The 16,460-nt window shown below is 38.6% G+C and overlaps 1 protein-coding gene across 1 annotated transcript; it reads left to right on the top strand.

The window, feature by feature from the left end:
* The first annotated feature begins 7,097 nt into the window (after positions 1 to 7,097).
* Positions 7,098 to 13,536, top strand: LOC135229372 (olfactory receptor 4C3D-like). The gene is made up of 2 exons (XM_064278977.1): positions 7,098 to 7,231; positions 8,005 to 13,536. The coding sequence occupies exons 1-2, from the start codon at positions 7,098 to 7,100 to the stop codon at positions 8,972 to 8,974; spliced, it is 1,104 nt and encodes a 367-aa protein (XP_064135047.1). The 3' UTR covers positions 8,975 to 13,536.
* The last annotated feature ends 2,924 nt before the right edge of the window (positions 13,537 to 16,460 follow it).

Genomic DNA, 16,460 nt, shown 5'->3' on the forward strand with positions numbered 1-16,460 from the left:
GAAAAGAATCTATCTACCTACTTACCTACCGACCGATCGACAGACCAGGCTACTGACCAACCAATCCATTCATCCATCTATCCATCCATCCATACATCCATGCATCCATCTATTCATCCATTTATTCTACCTATCTTTCATCTATCATCTATCTCCTTATTTATATATAATCACATTCTGGCCTGTATGTACTTAAATTCTCAGAAAATTCTCGTTATAATGTCATATGAATAGGATTTTACTCTGCTCAGTAGGAAATAGGGTCCAACTCTTTTCAGAGACTTCTGATTTTGGAGAACTCTTAAGTTAGAAAGAACACATAATGGAACTGAAACAGAATAAGCTGGCTTTTAGTTCTACTGCTCAGTAGTTACACCACACTGTGCAAGTGAAATGAAGCATTCTGAGCCTCGGCTTTCCCATCTGTGAATCAGGAATAATACACACATGGGGTTATATGAGTTTAAATGTGAAAGTGGATTTTAAATACTAAGCGCTCCATATATTATCCAAAAAATCAAAACCAAACCTGTTGCCATCGTACTGATTTCACCTCATGGTTACCCCATGTGTTACAGAGTAGGACTGCTTCATAGGGGTTTCTTGGCTGTAATCTTTACAGAAGCAGGTCATCAGGCCTATCTTCCGTAGAGCTGTTGGGTGGGTTCAAATCACCAACCTTTAGGTTAGTAGTCAAATGATAATTGTTTGTGTCACTCAGGGGCCTACTTACTTTTAATGATGAATTTAGGGTGGGTTAGAAATACTATTTGGACAGGGGTAGTAATACGTTACTAACTGACTTAAACAAATACGTATATATCCATTGCCTTCGAGTTTATTTCGACTCATAGTGACTCTATAGGGCAGAGTAGAACTGCTCCATAGGGTTTCCAAAGAGTGGCTAGTGGATTTGATCTCCCAAACTTGTGGTTAACAGTTGTAGCTCTTAACCACTGTGCCACCAGAGCCCCAAAGAAGTATGTAAGTAGTTCTAAATTCTTGTTCTAAATTCTCCTGAGAAGGAAGATGGAAAATTCTCAGGGGACTTAGAGAGATAGGCATAGTTTAAATTCCTAAGTGTTTTTTTTTTAATCCATTTTTATGCCTCCACAAGTTAGGATGAGAGCCTTCTTAAGGCCTTTGTTGATAAACAAATAATAAAGAAGGATCATATTAACTACTTAGGTAAGTTCTTACATGGGAGATAACATGGGGTCAAGGTCAAGAGCAGGATTTGAGGCCAGAGAGAGCTGAATTAGATCTTCTGACCTACTCTTCACTAACCATATGTTCTGGGGTAAAAGGCTAACTCTATGTCTCAATTTTCCATATGTAAAATAGAAAGAATAACCTTCCTACTATATATAGTGCTTTAAAAAAAATTAAAAGAGGTAATTTATGTGAAGTGCTTTGCACAGTGCCTACCGTATAAGAATATAAGAAGCAATCATTTAATATTAGTTTTTGATCAATGCATGTAATAATAATGCCTAACCTTTGTACAGAACTTTATAATTTATGAAAAGTTTTTGTATGTCCTGTGGGGAAAGTAGGCCTAATTTCTTCAGTCCTTAATTTCCTCAGAACTCACTCTGAGATCTGAAAAATGGAGGTAAAGATAAGAAGGAGGTATGAGAAAGGGATGGAGACCAGTGGACAGCAGAGATCTTTTTGGGGTTGGGGAATGATTAGCAATAAGGAAAAAAAAAAAGTGGGATTGAAGGGGAGGGCATCAGTGAGTGACAACCTTGTAAGAATATATATTGATGTCAGAAAATTAGATTTCACCTTCATACTAAAACACTAATTGTGTGACAGATTCTGCCTCTATCTACTCAAAGCCAAAATTAACCATTAATTCTGGTGATAGTGGTGGTGCTTGTGGTGGTGGTGGCGGCGGTGGTGTGTGCGTGCGTGTGTGTGTGTGTGTGTGTGTGTGTGAAATACCTTACAATCACTTTGATAAAGAAGAAAAAAAATAAAAGGCTCATGCTAGGTTCTTAAAAAACTTGCAGATAAATGAGAGTAAAATGTGTCCTCATCTTTTTTTATAAGTAGTTGCTTTTGGGTGGCACACATACAGCCTCATAGAAAGAACAATATAATTTTTTTTAATTAATTTTTATTAAGCTTCAAGTGAACATTTACAAATCCAATCAGTCTGTCACATGTAAGTTTACATACATCTTACTCCCTTCTCCCACTTGCTCTCCCCCCATTGAGTCAGCCCTTTCAGTCTCTCGTTTCGTGCCAATTTTGCCGTCTTCCCTCTCTCTCTATCCTCCCATCCCCCCTCCAGTCAAGAGTTTCCAACACACTCTCCAGTGTCCACCTGATTTAATTAGCTCACTCTTCATCAGCATCTCTCTCCCCCCCACTGACCAGTCCTTTTCATGCCTGATGAGTTGTCTTCAGGGATGGTTCCTGTCCTGTGCCATCAGAAGGTCTGGGGAGCATTGCCTCCGGGATTCCTCTAGTCGCAGTCAGACCATTAAGTATGGTCTTTTTATGAGAATTTGGGGTCTGTATCGAATTGGTCTCCTGCTCCCTCAGGAGTTGTCTGTTGTGCTCCCTGACAGGGCAGACATCGATTGTGGCCGGGCACCAACTAGTTCTTCTGGTCTCAGGATAATGTAGGTCTCTGGTTCATGTGGCCCTTTCTGTCTCTTGGGCTCTTAGTTGTCGTGTGACCTTGGTGTTCTTCATTCTCCTTTGCTCCAGGTGGGTTGAGACGAATTGATGTATCTTAGATGGCCGCTTGTTGGCATTTAGGACCCCAGACGCCACATTTCAAAGTGGGGTGCAGAATGTTTTCATAATAGAATTATTTTGCCCATTGACTTAGAAGTCCCCTCAAACCATGTTCCCCAGACCCCAGCCCCTGCTCCGCTGACCTTTGAAGCATTCATTTTATCCCGGAAACCTCTTTGCTTTTAGTCCAGTCCAGTTGAGCTGACCTTCCATGTATTGAGTGTTGTCTTTCCCTTCACCCAAAGCAGTTCTTATCTACTGATTGATCAATAAAAAACCCTCTCTCTCCCTCCCTCCCCCGTTTGTAACCACAAAAGTATGTGTTCTTCTCCGTTTTTTCTATTTCTCAAGATCTTATAATAGTGGTCTTATACAATATTTGTCCTTTTGCCTCTGACTCATTTCGCTCAGCATAATGCCTTCCAGATTCCTCCATATTATGAAATGTTTCAGAGATTCGTCACTGTTCTTTATCGATGCGTAGTATTCCATTGTGTGAATATACCACAATTTATTTACCCATTCATCCGTTGACGGACATCTTGGTTGCTTCCAGCTTTTTGCTATTGTAAACAGAGCTGCAATAAACATGGGTGTGCATATATCTGTTTGTGTGAAGGCTCTTGTTTCTCTAGGATATATTCCGAGGAGTGGGATTTCTGGGTTGTATGGTAGTTCTATTTCTAACTGTTTAATATAACGCCAGATAGATTTCCAAAGTGGTTGTACCATTTTACATTCCCACCAGCAGTGTACGAGAGTTCCAATCTCTCCACAGCCTCTCCAACATTTATTATTTTGTGTTTTTTGGATTAATGCCAGTCTAGTTGGTGTGAGATGGAATCTCATCGTAGTTTTAATTTGCATTTCTCTAATGGCTAATGATCGGGAGCATTTTCTCATGTATCTGTTGGCTGCCTGAATATCTTCTTTAGTGAAATGTGTGTTCATATCCTTTGCCCACTTCTTGATTGGGTTGTTTGTCTTTTTGTGGTTGAGTTTTGACAGAATCATGTAGATTTTAGAGATCAGGTGCTGGTCTGAGATGTCATAGCTGAATATTCTTTCCCAGTCTGTAGGTGGTCTTTTTACTCTTTTGGTGAAGTCTTTAGATGAGCTAGGAACAATATAATTTTAATAGTCACAGTCATATGTTATAAAATTTCACAGGCAGTAAACATACTCTACTCTTAAAAATTTCAGTAAGAATAAAAGTAGTTGATATTGATTGTGCCTCTACTTTGGGCCAATTGCAGAGCTAGTAGTCTTGACACTCTCACAGCCACCCTTCAAGCTAGTTGTCCTCATTTGACAGAAAATAGTTGAGAGGTTCAGAGGTTAAACACATTTTACAGAATTACCTTTGCTAACTCTTTATTTCAGTGTAAGACTAGGGTTACAACTTACTGACTAACATCCAAAAACTTCCTTACCCTCTATCTTAGTTATTTCATCTTCTAAATAAAGATAATAACAATGTATGACTCAATGTTGATACAAGGATTAAATGTGCCTGGCAGTTCAAAGGTACCCAAGTAAACGTTAGCCACGTTAATCATGGCATCTGTACATGAAGTAATCTCAATAAATGTCAACAATGTCCTTCATGGGGTGAAGTCCAAAACTTTGGAATAATTTTTACCCTTCTTTCTTTCTGACACCCCACATCAAGTCCATCAGCGGGTAGTATTGAAGCTACTATCATCATACATCTACCTCCACTACGCCCATCCTGGTGCAAATCACCATCAAGTTTCTGCTGAATTATTATGATAGCCTCTTAACTAATCATCTCCCTGCTTCTACTATTGCCCCTCTATAGTTTATTCCCCACACAATAGCCAGAACAATCATTTCTAAGATTTAGTCAGACCATGCCATTTTGCTGTGCAAAACCTTTCAATGGCTTTGTTTTTCACTTAGAATAAATTAATACCCCTTAAAATGATCTACAAAGCCCTATCAGACCTGCTACTTATCAGTCCTTGTTCATTACTCTCCAGCCACACTGATCTCCTTTAGACAATGATGCCAACCACATTCCCTCCTCAGAGTGTTTTCACTTACTGATTTTTTTTTTGGTCTGGAATGTTCTTTCCTTAGATGTCTTCTTACATCCTTCTTCACTTCTTGTTAGTCTAGTTTACATGTTCCCTTTTCAAAGAAGCCTCTTCTGACTACCTTATAGAAAACAGCACCCCACCCCCAGATTCCAAATATCCATTACCCTGCTTAGTATTCCCCATAGCAGATGTTACAATCTGAAATGCTATCTACTTTCTTTTTTATTAGCTTATTTTCTGTCTCCCCCTACTAGAATGTATGCTACGTGAGTGTAGAGACTTTATCTGTTTGTTCACTGCTATCTCTCAACTTTCTAGAGTGTTGGGCACATAATAGATGATTAATAAATATTTGGTAAATGGCTTATTAAATGGACCGCAAAACTATATTTGATTAGGTAATCCTTCTCCCCCACCTCTCCCCAGACGCCACAGGTTTTATTTTGATTAATAAGGATATTCATTATCTTAGTCATCTGGTGCTACCATAACAGAAATACCACAAGTGGATGGCTTCAACAAAGAGAAATTTATTCTCTCACAGTCTAGTAGGTTACAAATCCAAATTCAGGGTGTCAGCTCCAGGGGCCAGTTTTCTCTCTCTGTTGGCTCTGGAGGAAGATTTCTTGTCATCAATCTTCCCCTGGTTGAGCAGCTTCTCAAGCACAGGGACCAGGTCCAAAGGATACGCACTCTGCTCCAGTTGCAGTTTTCTTGGTGGTATGAGGTCCCCAACTCTCTGCTTGCTTCCCTTTCCTTTTTATCTCTTGAGAGTTAAAAGCTGGTGCAGAACACATGCCAGGGAAACTCCCTTTACTTTGGATCAGGAATGTGACCTGGGTAAGGCTGTTACAATCGCACCCTAATCCTCTTTAACATAAAATTACAATCACAAAATGGAAGACAACCACACAAAACTGGAAATCATGGCCCAGCCCAAATGGGCCACATTTTTGGAGGGACATAATTAAATCCATGACATTCATTTTCTCTAATTTTGTTTGGGAACAGAGTTGGAGGGGCTGATAAAATATTCTTTAATATCATATATTGTTTATATTTGATTTCAAAGTCTCAAAAAGAGATTTTATAAATGAATTAAAACAACTCCCCCAAATAAAATAATACAGAAAAACCCATGATGCAATAACACACAGAGAAAGAGAATCAGGATTTTTGAGAGTTTTTCAGCTTTCTCTCTAAGTAATTCTAATACAAGAAGACAAAAGACTTTTCCAAAAAATATAAAATCATGGCTCTCATACAAATATAAAATGAATACATGACAAAGTTTTTATTTAACACATTAATTAAGGAGGGAACCAGGAGTATGTTATGATCTATTTAAAGGAGAATCCAGTGTAGCACATTTGTTCAATCAGGGATGTGTCATGAATTTACAAATAGATGCAAAACTGACTTTATCCACAATAACTGAGGGAAATCAATTGAACCCTCTTCAGACAATATTTTCAATTTTATGGACAAGAATTATTTGCATTATCAGTTTTCTATAACTGGAAGAGTAGTAAAATAGCTCAAAGACAGTGAAAGGCATAATCCTCACAGAATCATGTAATCCCAAGGGGAGTGCTATAGGCAACACATAGCTTTTCATTGAAGATAGCCAGTAATCTTTTTATATTTCAAAGTCTTTCACAATTTTTTTCTCATGGAAGTTAAATTTATTTAGCAGCTATACATCAAAAGAAGTAGAGATAATTTTTAAATAACCTAAATTTTTTTCAATTATTTCTATTATTTACCAAGAAAAAATACAAACTTTCCATATCCATTGGAGTCCTAACAGGAAACAGCATGCTCAAAAAGGCAGATTAAAAAAAGTTTAATGAAGATTATTTATCAAGGTATGAAGGAAATTAATTAAGGGTGATGATAAAGCTTGCCAGGGCTAGCTACCAGTAGGAAATCATTACCACCAGGAGGCCTGAGGGAATAAGGGGAAGAAATTACTACAAAAGGGAATATAACAGTAGGAGATATCCACCCAACAAGAGCTGTAACCCTAGTTAAAGGTACCCTGTTACTGATAAACCACGGGAGTGACCCAGGAGAATAAACCCTGACATTCTTTTCTTCCCACCCTGTCCTCCTAACATTTATCTAGCACTTTCTGTTGGTCAGAGAAGAAGGAGGCCTCGTTGAGGAACACCATGGAAGCCCACCATGGAGGAGAAGAGTGAGAATAGATCTGAAGGGCTGAGAGGAGTATATCTAGCTCACTTTCCAACACTTTATTTAATTGTTTTTCTAGGTAAGATGGTGAACACTCCTATTTTGGAAAAAGAAAACACAGGAGAAATAAGTAAACTGTCTTCCAACTTGCTTGCACTCTTAATATTTATTGACTACCACTCTGAGTCAAACATTAAAGTAGATCTGGGGATAAAGAGGTGAAGAAGGCAGATACAGCTTTGCTTCTCTGTGGCTTATTTAAAGGGCTCTTGAAAGGAAGAGCCAGGTGGTTTGGTCTTAATCTGTGTATCAACAGTGTGTGAAACCAGAATCAGTAGTTGGTTAGCAGCCATACCTCTTAACTACTGCTCCACCAGGGCTTCTTGTATACAGATATATATATATATATATATATATTTACACAAACACACACTTGTGTGTATATATGTGTGTGTGTCATTTTAATTGTGTGTTGTGTGATTGATTCTGACACACAGCAACCATAATTTACACAGTAGAACTGCCCCATAGGGTATTCTAGGCTGAAATCTTTATGGGAGCAGATGGTCAGGTCTTTTCTCCCACAGAAATACTGGTAGGTTTGAAGTGCCAACATTTTGTTTAGCAACTGAGTGCTTAGCCATTGTACCACCAGGGATTCACACACACACACATATATGAGTTCTCTAACATTTCTTGCTGGCTGAGAAGGAATTTATAATGTGATGAGGTCCCTATGCCTCGATGTCCTCCAGCAAATGCCCAGTGACCACTTGTCACAAGATGTTGTAGATGGGATTCCAGTATCAATAGAAGCTGGATTAGACAGCCTCAATGGTTCTAATCTTTTTGTAAAATAGAAAAAGCATGTTTTTTCTCTTCCTGTATGCCATGAAGGAAAAGAGTTTATTTATTAAAATGCTTTGGTCTTATTTGAAAACACAAAATATGAAATGCTTATCACCCTGCTTTAAAAATGTTGTCTTTACAGGATAATCCCAATATCTGTGTTCATCATCAGCACTGAAACGGAAGAAAACAGGATGAATGTGACTGACTTAATTCTAATAGGACTTACACAGAATCCTCAGGTGCAGAGAATTCTAGTTGTTGTTTTGCTTATCACCTACATTGTCACTGTCTCAGGAAACCTGCTCATTGTGGTCACCATAATCTGCAGTCAGGCATTGAAATCCCCAATGAATTTCTTCCTGGCCTTCTTATCTTTGATAGATGCCTGCTACTCCTCTTCCATACTTCCTAAAATGCTAGCTGACTTGCTCTCTGAGACAAAAACCATCTCCTTCAGTGGCTGCATGACACAGATCTTTATTGAACATTTCTTAGGTGGTTCTGAGGTTGCCCTCCTTGTGGTCATGGCCTATGACCGTTACGTGGCCATCTGTAGACCTCTGCACTATGTGACCATCATGAACCACCATGTATGCTGCCTTTTGGTGGGGGTGTCTTGGACAGTGGGTTTTGTCCACTCTATTGGACAGATTCTTGTCACTTTCTGGCTCCCATTCTGTGGCCCCAACATTATGGATCACTTCACGTGTGACGTCTTCCCCCTGATACAACTTGCCTGCACAGACAATTTCCTTTTTGGTCTCCTGATTGCTGCCAATGGTGGGATAATGTCTGTGATTACCTTTGTAATGTTGTTGGTATCCTATGTCTTCATCCTGCATTCGTTGAGGATTCACAGCTCTGCAGGAAGGAAAAAGGCCCTCTCTACCTGTACCTCCCACATCACTGTTGTTGTCTTGTTCTTTGTGCCCTGTATTTTTATGTATATGCGACCAGTAGCCACCTTCTCCATGGATAAAGGCATAACTGTATTCTATACCCTTGTCACTCCCATGTTAAATCTCATTATCTACACAGTAAGGAATGCAGAAGTAAAAAATGCCATCAAAATGTTACTGAAAAGAAATGTAATTTCAGATAATAAATGACCCAATATGAAGATTTTATTTCTATCATAATCTTTACATTTTTATGTTAATATATATGTGGGTTTGTGTGTATGTGCGTATATATATATATATATATATATGCATATATATATGTATATATATACCTCTTTCCCACCTGTATCACTTAACTGCCATAGAACCTTTGCACAAGAATGGCATGGAGGTTGTGTCTGACCTCCTCTAACTTCACAAGGGGAAAGGAGAATCAAAGCCAACAGCCCAAGCCTGATTCCTTGCGGAAGTCAGATATGACTCCTTTCTCTGCCATCTTTACTAATTTTGATACCAACTGTCCCTGCATGACACTCTCTACTTCTCTGCTGGGTTCGGTAATCCATTGCAATGGCCACACAGAACTCACAGACAATACTCACGATTATGGTGTTTATTAGGGAAGTAACAGTTACAATTCAGGCCCAAGAACATTCAAGATACAGCTCTTCCATCAGGGCAGCCTCTTCCCAGCTGTGTTCACAGGCACACCTCTCCCTGGTCCTAGGCGTCTACCCAAAGGCACTCAACTTTCTTCATGGGCCAGGAAGCCCACCAAGCCTTCACCTGTCAGTTCTTTCTTCCCACCACTTCTCACCATCTTCAGGGTTATAGCTCGTTGTCTCTGTTGGTCTCTTTCTTCTAGGAGCTTCTTAGCACAGGAACCCCAGGTCCAAAGGATGTGCTGGCTTCTGGCTGTTAATCTTTGGTGGCAGTGGGATCTCTTCTTTACCCCATTTGATGTGGCTCATTTCAAGCCCAGCTGGGGAGCAAAACTGACCAATCCCTTTGGTGGACCACCATTATCCTACCACGGAGTGCTGCTGGGGGTTACAAGACCGCGGCTAGAGAGGCCACACAAAAGTGATCCTTCACATCGCAGTTTGCAACAATTATTCTGATTTACAGGTGATAAAAATTAAGTTAAAAAGGGCTAAATAATCAGCCCAAGGTCAGAGGCAGAGCTATTTGAATCTGCATTTGTTCTAATTACAAATCCCATATTCTTTCAACCATTTCAAATTGTATCAGGATCAAAGGCAGCCTTTATTTTATATCGAAGCCTTTCTTGCTTTGTTACAAATTGCAAATTCTCTTCTCTAATTGCAGAGTTGTATAACTGACTTGCACATGGAAGCTGTTGTTACTTCAGAACCCATAGTGGCTACTGGTATCTAGGACAGTGCAGAATACAGTTTAGAAAGAAAATACTTGCTAATACTCTCTCAGCACACTGACAATATACCAATGTTTAAAATTATGTGGGTTTCTTGTTCTGACAAGTAAAAGCTGTCAGTAATAAAAATTCATTGTATTTAAACCTAAGTGAAATTTTAAAGTGTCCTTTGGTGGTCACAATGACCCTATAACATTGAAATTTAGTTAATGTTATTATTTTACTGGAAAAAAAGTAGGTGGGTCATAAAATTTAAATAATTAGATCATAGAACAAATAAATCAGCCTTGAGCTCAAATATTCTCACTTCACATCCTGTGACTTTTTCATTATACATATAATTCTTTTGTGCTAGTACTTAGTTATACTTAGTTATGGTCTGTTTTTTTTAAATATATATTTTTTAATTTTATGTCATACTTGTTGCCATCAAGTTGATTCTGACACACAGCAACCCTATAGTACCCTATAGTCCAAAGAGAGACTGATATATTTGAACTACTTACCTTTTGTTTAGCAGCCAAACTCTTAACCACTACTCCACCAGGGCTCCATGTGTCATAGGAAGTGACATTTTGTTAGGTTTAAAATCATTTAAACAAAGAAAAAAACAAAAAACCCATTGCCATTGAGTTGATTCTGAGTCACAGAGATCCTATAGGACAGAGTAGAAGAGCCCCATAGGGTTTCCAAGGAGCAGCTGGTGGATTCAAACTGCTGACATTTGGTTAACAGACTTAGCTCTTAATCACTGGGTCACCATGGCTCCTTAGTGGTAATTACGTGCTGTTCTTTTTTTCCCCCCAAACACTGTGTAACATATCAATTTAACTATTAAAAATTCACTATGTTGTTACTTGAATCTAACATTATTAAGTATATATCTGAGACTTCTCTTTGCAAACTGCTTCCAGAGATGGCTTAAGCATAAGGCGTACAAGAAAAGAGAAATCATTACTCCTCAGTTGGTCAAGGGAAGATTTCTCAGCTAAAGAACTTACTTAACTCATAAGACTTTGTTGCAAATAAGTTTTGGTTCTTTTAAAAAACAAAGTTTGCAACCACGAGATGAATGTATGCCATAGATGTCTTTATAGGACACTTTGACATAGTGTTCTAGCCTCCCACCTCATGGGTATCATACATTTTATTCGAGAAGTCAGAGGATTCTAAGATGCAACAATAATTAGCAAGATATTATGACTGTGAAACACAGTGGAGGGTAAGAACACCAGCTTCAGGATCAGTAGACACTGGTTTTTTTTTTCCTTACTGTGCGATGGCAGTGGGTTTTTTTTGGGGTGCCCCCATTTCATTATATGATCTTATATAGGTCTCCCTATATTTATAGGTAGTTTACTTAGATAACTTAGGAGGTGTTCCCAAGCTCTTTGATTCTGTTCATTCCATTTTTATTTCCTTAAATATTGTTTTATTTAATTCTACTTCATTTGGAAGAAGTAAAATTGGAAGAGTCATAAGCAATTATATTTCTACAGGCCAAGAGTTGGCCACAGCCCACCACCTTAAACATTTCTATTTTTGGTAAACAGCTCAGGAGATGTTTTCCTTTGATGAAAGGATCTTTGGCCTGGACTAAACAATTGAGGATAAGACCTCTGCTCTTGAAGGTTTTATTGCCTTGAAAACATGGACCTCTGCTGATTGAAATGTATGAAGTTGGCCGTAAGATGAACACTTTGGCAGTCCCACTTCTTTTTGGTGTGGAATCAGTCCCTAAATCTGTCAAACATGAAACTGTAGCTCAACTGGTTTCTTCCCAACTGTGATCTGATGCGTATTTGATTTCTCCTGTTTTTATTCTAATTTATCTTCCAGTTTGAAAATCCATGTTACTGTCTATCCAGTGTTTTTTCCACTCTTTCCTTGGAATTGTGTTCTGGAAACAAGCTTTTCTGGTATAGCTTCAGGAACACCCCTTTTGAAAAATTACCTTCAGAGCCAACCCTGACTGATTTAAACCTAATTTTTTTTCCATGGAAGAATTGATGTATTCAAACTGTGGTGTTGGTGAAGAATACTGAATATACGTTGGACTGCAAGAAAAGTAAACAAAACAGTCTTAGAATAAATACAATCAGAATGCTCCTTAGAAATAAAGATGATGAAAGTTTTCATTGCTTACTTTTAACACATCATCAGGAAAAACCAACTGCTAGAAAGGACATCTTTTTTGGTAAAGTAGAGGGTCAGTGAAAACAAGGGAAGCCCTCAATAAGATGGATTGTCACAATAGCCAAAAAAAGGTTTTAAATATATCAAAGATTTTGAAGATGGTGAAAGACTGGATGGTGTTTTGTTCCATTACACATAGGGTTGCCATGAGTTGGAGCCAAATTGAAGGCAACTAACAACAACAACCGTAGACTCTGCCCTTTCTCTATTTCATACTACTCTAAGCCACGCAGAACTAGACTAGACAGGTGTAAGGGAGTCTAAAGAAATCTCTCTCCTCACCACTTTAGTTGCTTAGTAGAGATTAGATGACAATTTAATGGGTCACTGTGAATGGATTTCAATCTTTTAGGAGAATGGGCAAAATGACCTTGGAAGTACATGTTAATTTGACTAATTCTGATTCTGTACTTTCATTCCAGAGTTGAAAGACAAAGTTGAAGACATTTTCACAGATGGAAATCCATATTCATTAGAGTTCTTTGTATAGTTTCACATCCCCTGTCAAACTATAGAACCTGCCATGACAAGCACTATAATAGTCAGATGTTTAATCAAAATCAGTTTAGTCACATGGGCACAGACAGCTTTCTTAAATTATTTTTCTCCCACTACACATGCTGCTCACAGTGACTGTACCCTCTTGAACCAATTCAGAAGCTAAACACAATTTATTTTTCCTTTTATTTAAACAGCACAGTTGAACATAGGTGAATAAATGTGGTCCCATATAGGAATGTTTCTGAACTGAATTTATTTTGTTTTTAAAAGTAATTTTTCAAACATTGGCATTTTATTATTTTTAATAGGTGACTTGTAATATACTCAAAATGGATGTCAACATAAATGTGCCATGACACTTCTGCTGTAAAACAATAATCTAAGAATAAGAATCCTGAACCAGGATTCAGGAGGATTAGTTTCTTCTTTTACCTTGGCAGTCAATTTTCTGATTCCCTGTCTTAGTTTTCCTGGTTATACAATGTGAATATTGATAGCTGTGTCATTCCCATTACATAGGGCTAATGTTTGACTCAATTTAAAAGGCTGCAGAAAATGGCTCAGTGTATCAACTACTTCTGTGTATAAATAATTCAAGATATGAAATTTTTCCTCATTATCATATTAGTCTAATTCCGCGATTAGAGAATCAACTGCTGTGAGGAAGTACTTAACAATGTACTCAGTATGAAGGGATCATATCTGTCTCTTCCTGCATACCTGAATACAACACTTAAAAATTATGAACAACACAAAGGGTAGCTTGATAAAGACACAAAATATTATAGCGAAGAATTAAAAAGTCAGATAGTTACATACATGTCATGGATTGAATTGTGTTTCCCAAAAACATGTGTATCAATTTGGATAGGTCATGATTCCCAGTATTGTGTGATTTTCCTCCATTTTGTCATCTGATGTGATTTTCCCATGTGTTGTAAATCCTGTCCCTATGACGTTAAGAGATGGGGTTAATGGCAGTTATGTTAATGAGGCAGGACTCAATCTACAAGATTAGATTGTGTCTTGAGCCATCCTCTTTTGAGATAGAAAAGACAGAGGTGAGCAGAGAGACATGGGGGTCTCATACCACCAAGAAAGCAAAGCCAGAGGCACAGCACATCTTTGGACCTGTGATTCCTGCACAGAGAAGCTCCTAGACCACAGGAAGATTGATGACAAGGACCTTTGTCCAGAACCCAAGGACAGAGAAAGTCTTCCCTTAGAGCTGGAACCCTGAATTTGGCCTTCTAGCCTCCCAGATTGTGAGAGAATGAATTTCTCTTTGTTAAAGCCATCCATTTGTGGTATTTCCGTTATAGCAGCAATAGATAACTAAGAATTTGGTACCAAGAGTGGGGTGCTGCTCTAAGAGATACCTAAAATGTGGAAGAAGTTTTGAAACAGTGAATGTATAGAGGATTCAGAGGAAAATGAAGAGAGCTGTTACACTGGAGATGGCACAGATGGCAAGAAGCAGTGGCAGAGAACCAGCAGTGGCAGAACAAGGAGTCCAGCATGAGATGACACTGGAGCCCACCCACGAAGTGCAAGAGCTGACGGTCTTTGGCAGTAGGCTTCTTGGCAGTGTGGGGTGCCTCCAGATACTTATCAGTGGAGCTACAGAGCTTTGGAAATCTTTCCCCAGCAGGGCAGATATGGGTTGTGAGGCCCTAGGGGCTGAGAGGACAAGAAACCAGGAGGCAGAAGCTGAAAAGACAAGGAACACAGGAAAACAAGCTGCCTCAGTCTCAAAGGGTATGGCCACAACCTCTGGGGTCTCAGAGGGTGGAGCCATGGCCCCTGGTATTTCTAAGAGTGGAGTCACCACTCAGATGGACTAGGAGAATGGTGTGCCTAAAGCTGAAGGAGCAGAGTTGCTGTCCCAGTGGGCCTGGAAGGTGGAACAGAGGCCCAGGGCCGAGGGACCTCCACTCAGAATCCAGAAAGCATGGCCAATAGCTAGATCTGGAGGATAGGGCCTTTGTGTAAATGGTCTCAGAGAACAGAGGATTATTTTCAAAGCCTTAAGGGCAAATGTAATGTGTTCTGCTGACTTACATGGTGCCTATTATCCTTTCTTTCCTTCCAATTTCTTACATTTGTAATGGAAATGTTTAATTTGTGCCTGTTCCACCATTGTACTTTGGAAGCAGATAGCTTCTATTCTAGATTTCGCAAATGAGGAAGAATTTTTGGACTTGGGACTTGGAGTGGCTTAAGACTTTTGCTATGATACAATGGGGTGAATGTGGTTTACGTGTGGTGAGAACATGAAGTTTTTGGGGCCAAAGTGTGGAATATCATGGATTGAATTGAATGTGTATTAATTTGGCTAGGCCATGACTCCCAGTATTGTGTGATTGTCCATCATTTTGTCATCTAATGTGATTTTCCTATGTGTTTTAAATCCTATCTCTAGGATATTAATGAGATGGGATTAGTGGCAGTTATGTTAATGAGGCAGGACTTAATCTACAAGATTGGATTGTGTCTTGAGACAATCTCTTTTGAGATAGAAAAGAAAGAAGTGAGCAGAGAGACCTGGGAAATTCATACCACCAAGAAAGCAATGCCAGGAGCAGAGTGCAATCTTTGGACCTGAGGTTCCTGCACAGAGAAGCTCCTAGACTACGGGAAGATTGATGATAAGGAGCTTCCTCCAGAACCCACAGAGAAAGAAAGCCTTACCTTAGAGTTGGCACTCAGAATTTGGACTTCTATCCTCCTAGACTAGGAGAGAATAAATTTCTCTTTGTTGAGGCTCTCCACTTGTGGCATTTCTTTTATAGCAGCACTAGATAACTAAGATAGCAGCTGTTTATATAATGCCAAACACCTAGAAACTGCCCACTAAGCTAATTTGTTATCAAAATATCCAGATTCTAATATCTTTTCATTTATTCTTAAGTGGTCAACTCATTTTTTTCTCTTGTCATGTGATTTTTCTTCTTGTAGACTTAGGGAAGAATTTAAAAATTAAAGATGGATTCTTATAAAAGTTCTCTGATGTTCAGTTAGGTAACTGGAAATAATTGGGTGGTTGGCAAGTTCTGCTAATGATGATGAAATACTCCTGAGGTCTCATTAGCTACAGCTAAGAAACTTCAGAGAAGTTGCCTGCAAATAGGATATGTAGTAACATTTTTAAGCCTCAAGAGAAAGGCATTATTCAAAGGTGCCATTTATAAATCAGCAAAGAGATTTATTGTAGCTGAGCTATTGGCACTTTAAATCTTACAACTTTACTTATTTCTTATTTCTGTCTGGGTGATTTAACAGTGGCTTGGGGCCCTGGGCAGGAAGCTGTGTCAGATAAGTTCATAGGTGAGAATTTTTTTTTTTTTTTTTTTGAGAAAAGAATATAATTATAGAATCTCAGATTTAAACGGACCTTAAAACTGTATGGTCACCTTCCACCCCACCTCCCACAACCAAATAACAACATTTCAAATTATTTTCCTTTCTTTCAATTGAAATATATTTAAATTAGTTAGAATCAAATTAGATGTCCAAATTCAGATGCAAATTGTCCCACTTAAATGATGAGAAGAGTTTTCCTATGACATTACACAATTCTTAAAAAAAAAAAAAATCCCT

Source organism: Loxodonta africana, unplaced genomic scaffold (genome assembly GCF_030014295.1).
Source record: "Loxodonta africana isolate mLoxAfr1 unplaced genomic scaffold, mLoxAfr1.hap2 scaffold_29, whole genome shotgun sequence".
In the NCBI taxonomy this organism is placed as follows: Eukaryota; Metazoa; Chordata; class Mammalia; order Proboscidea; family Elephantidae; genus Loxodonta; species Loxodonta africana.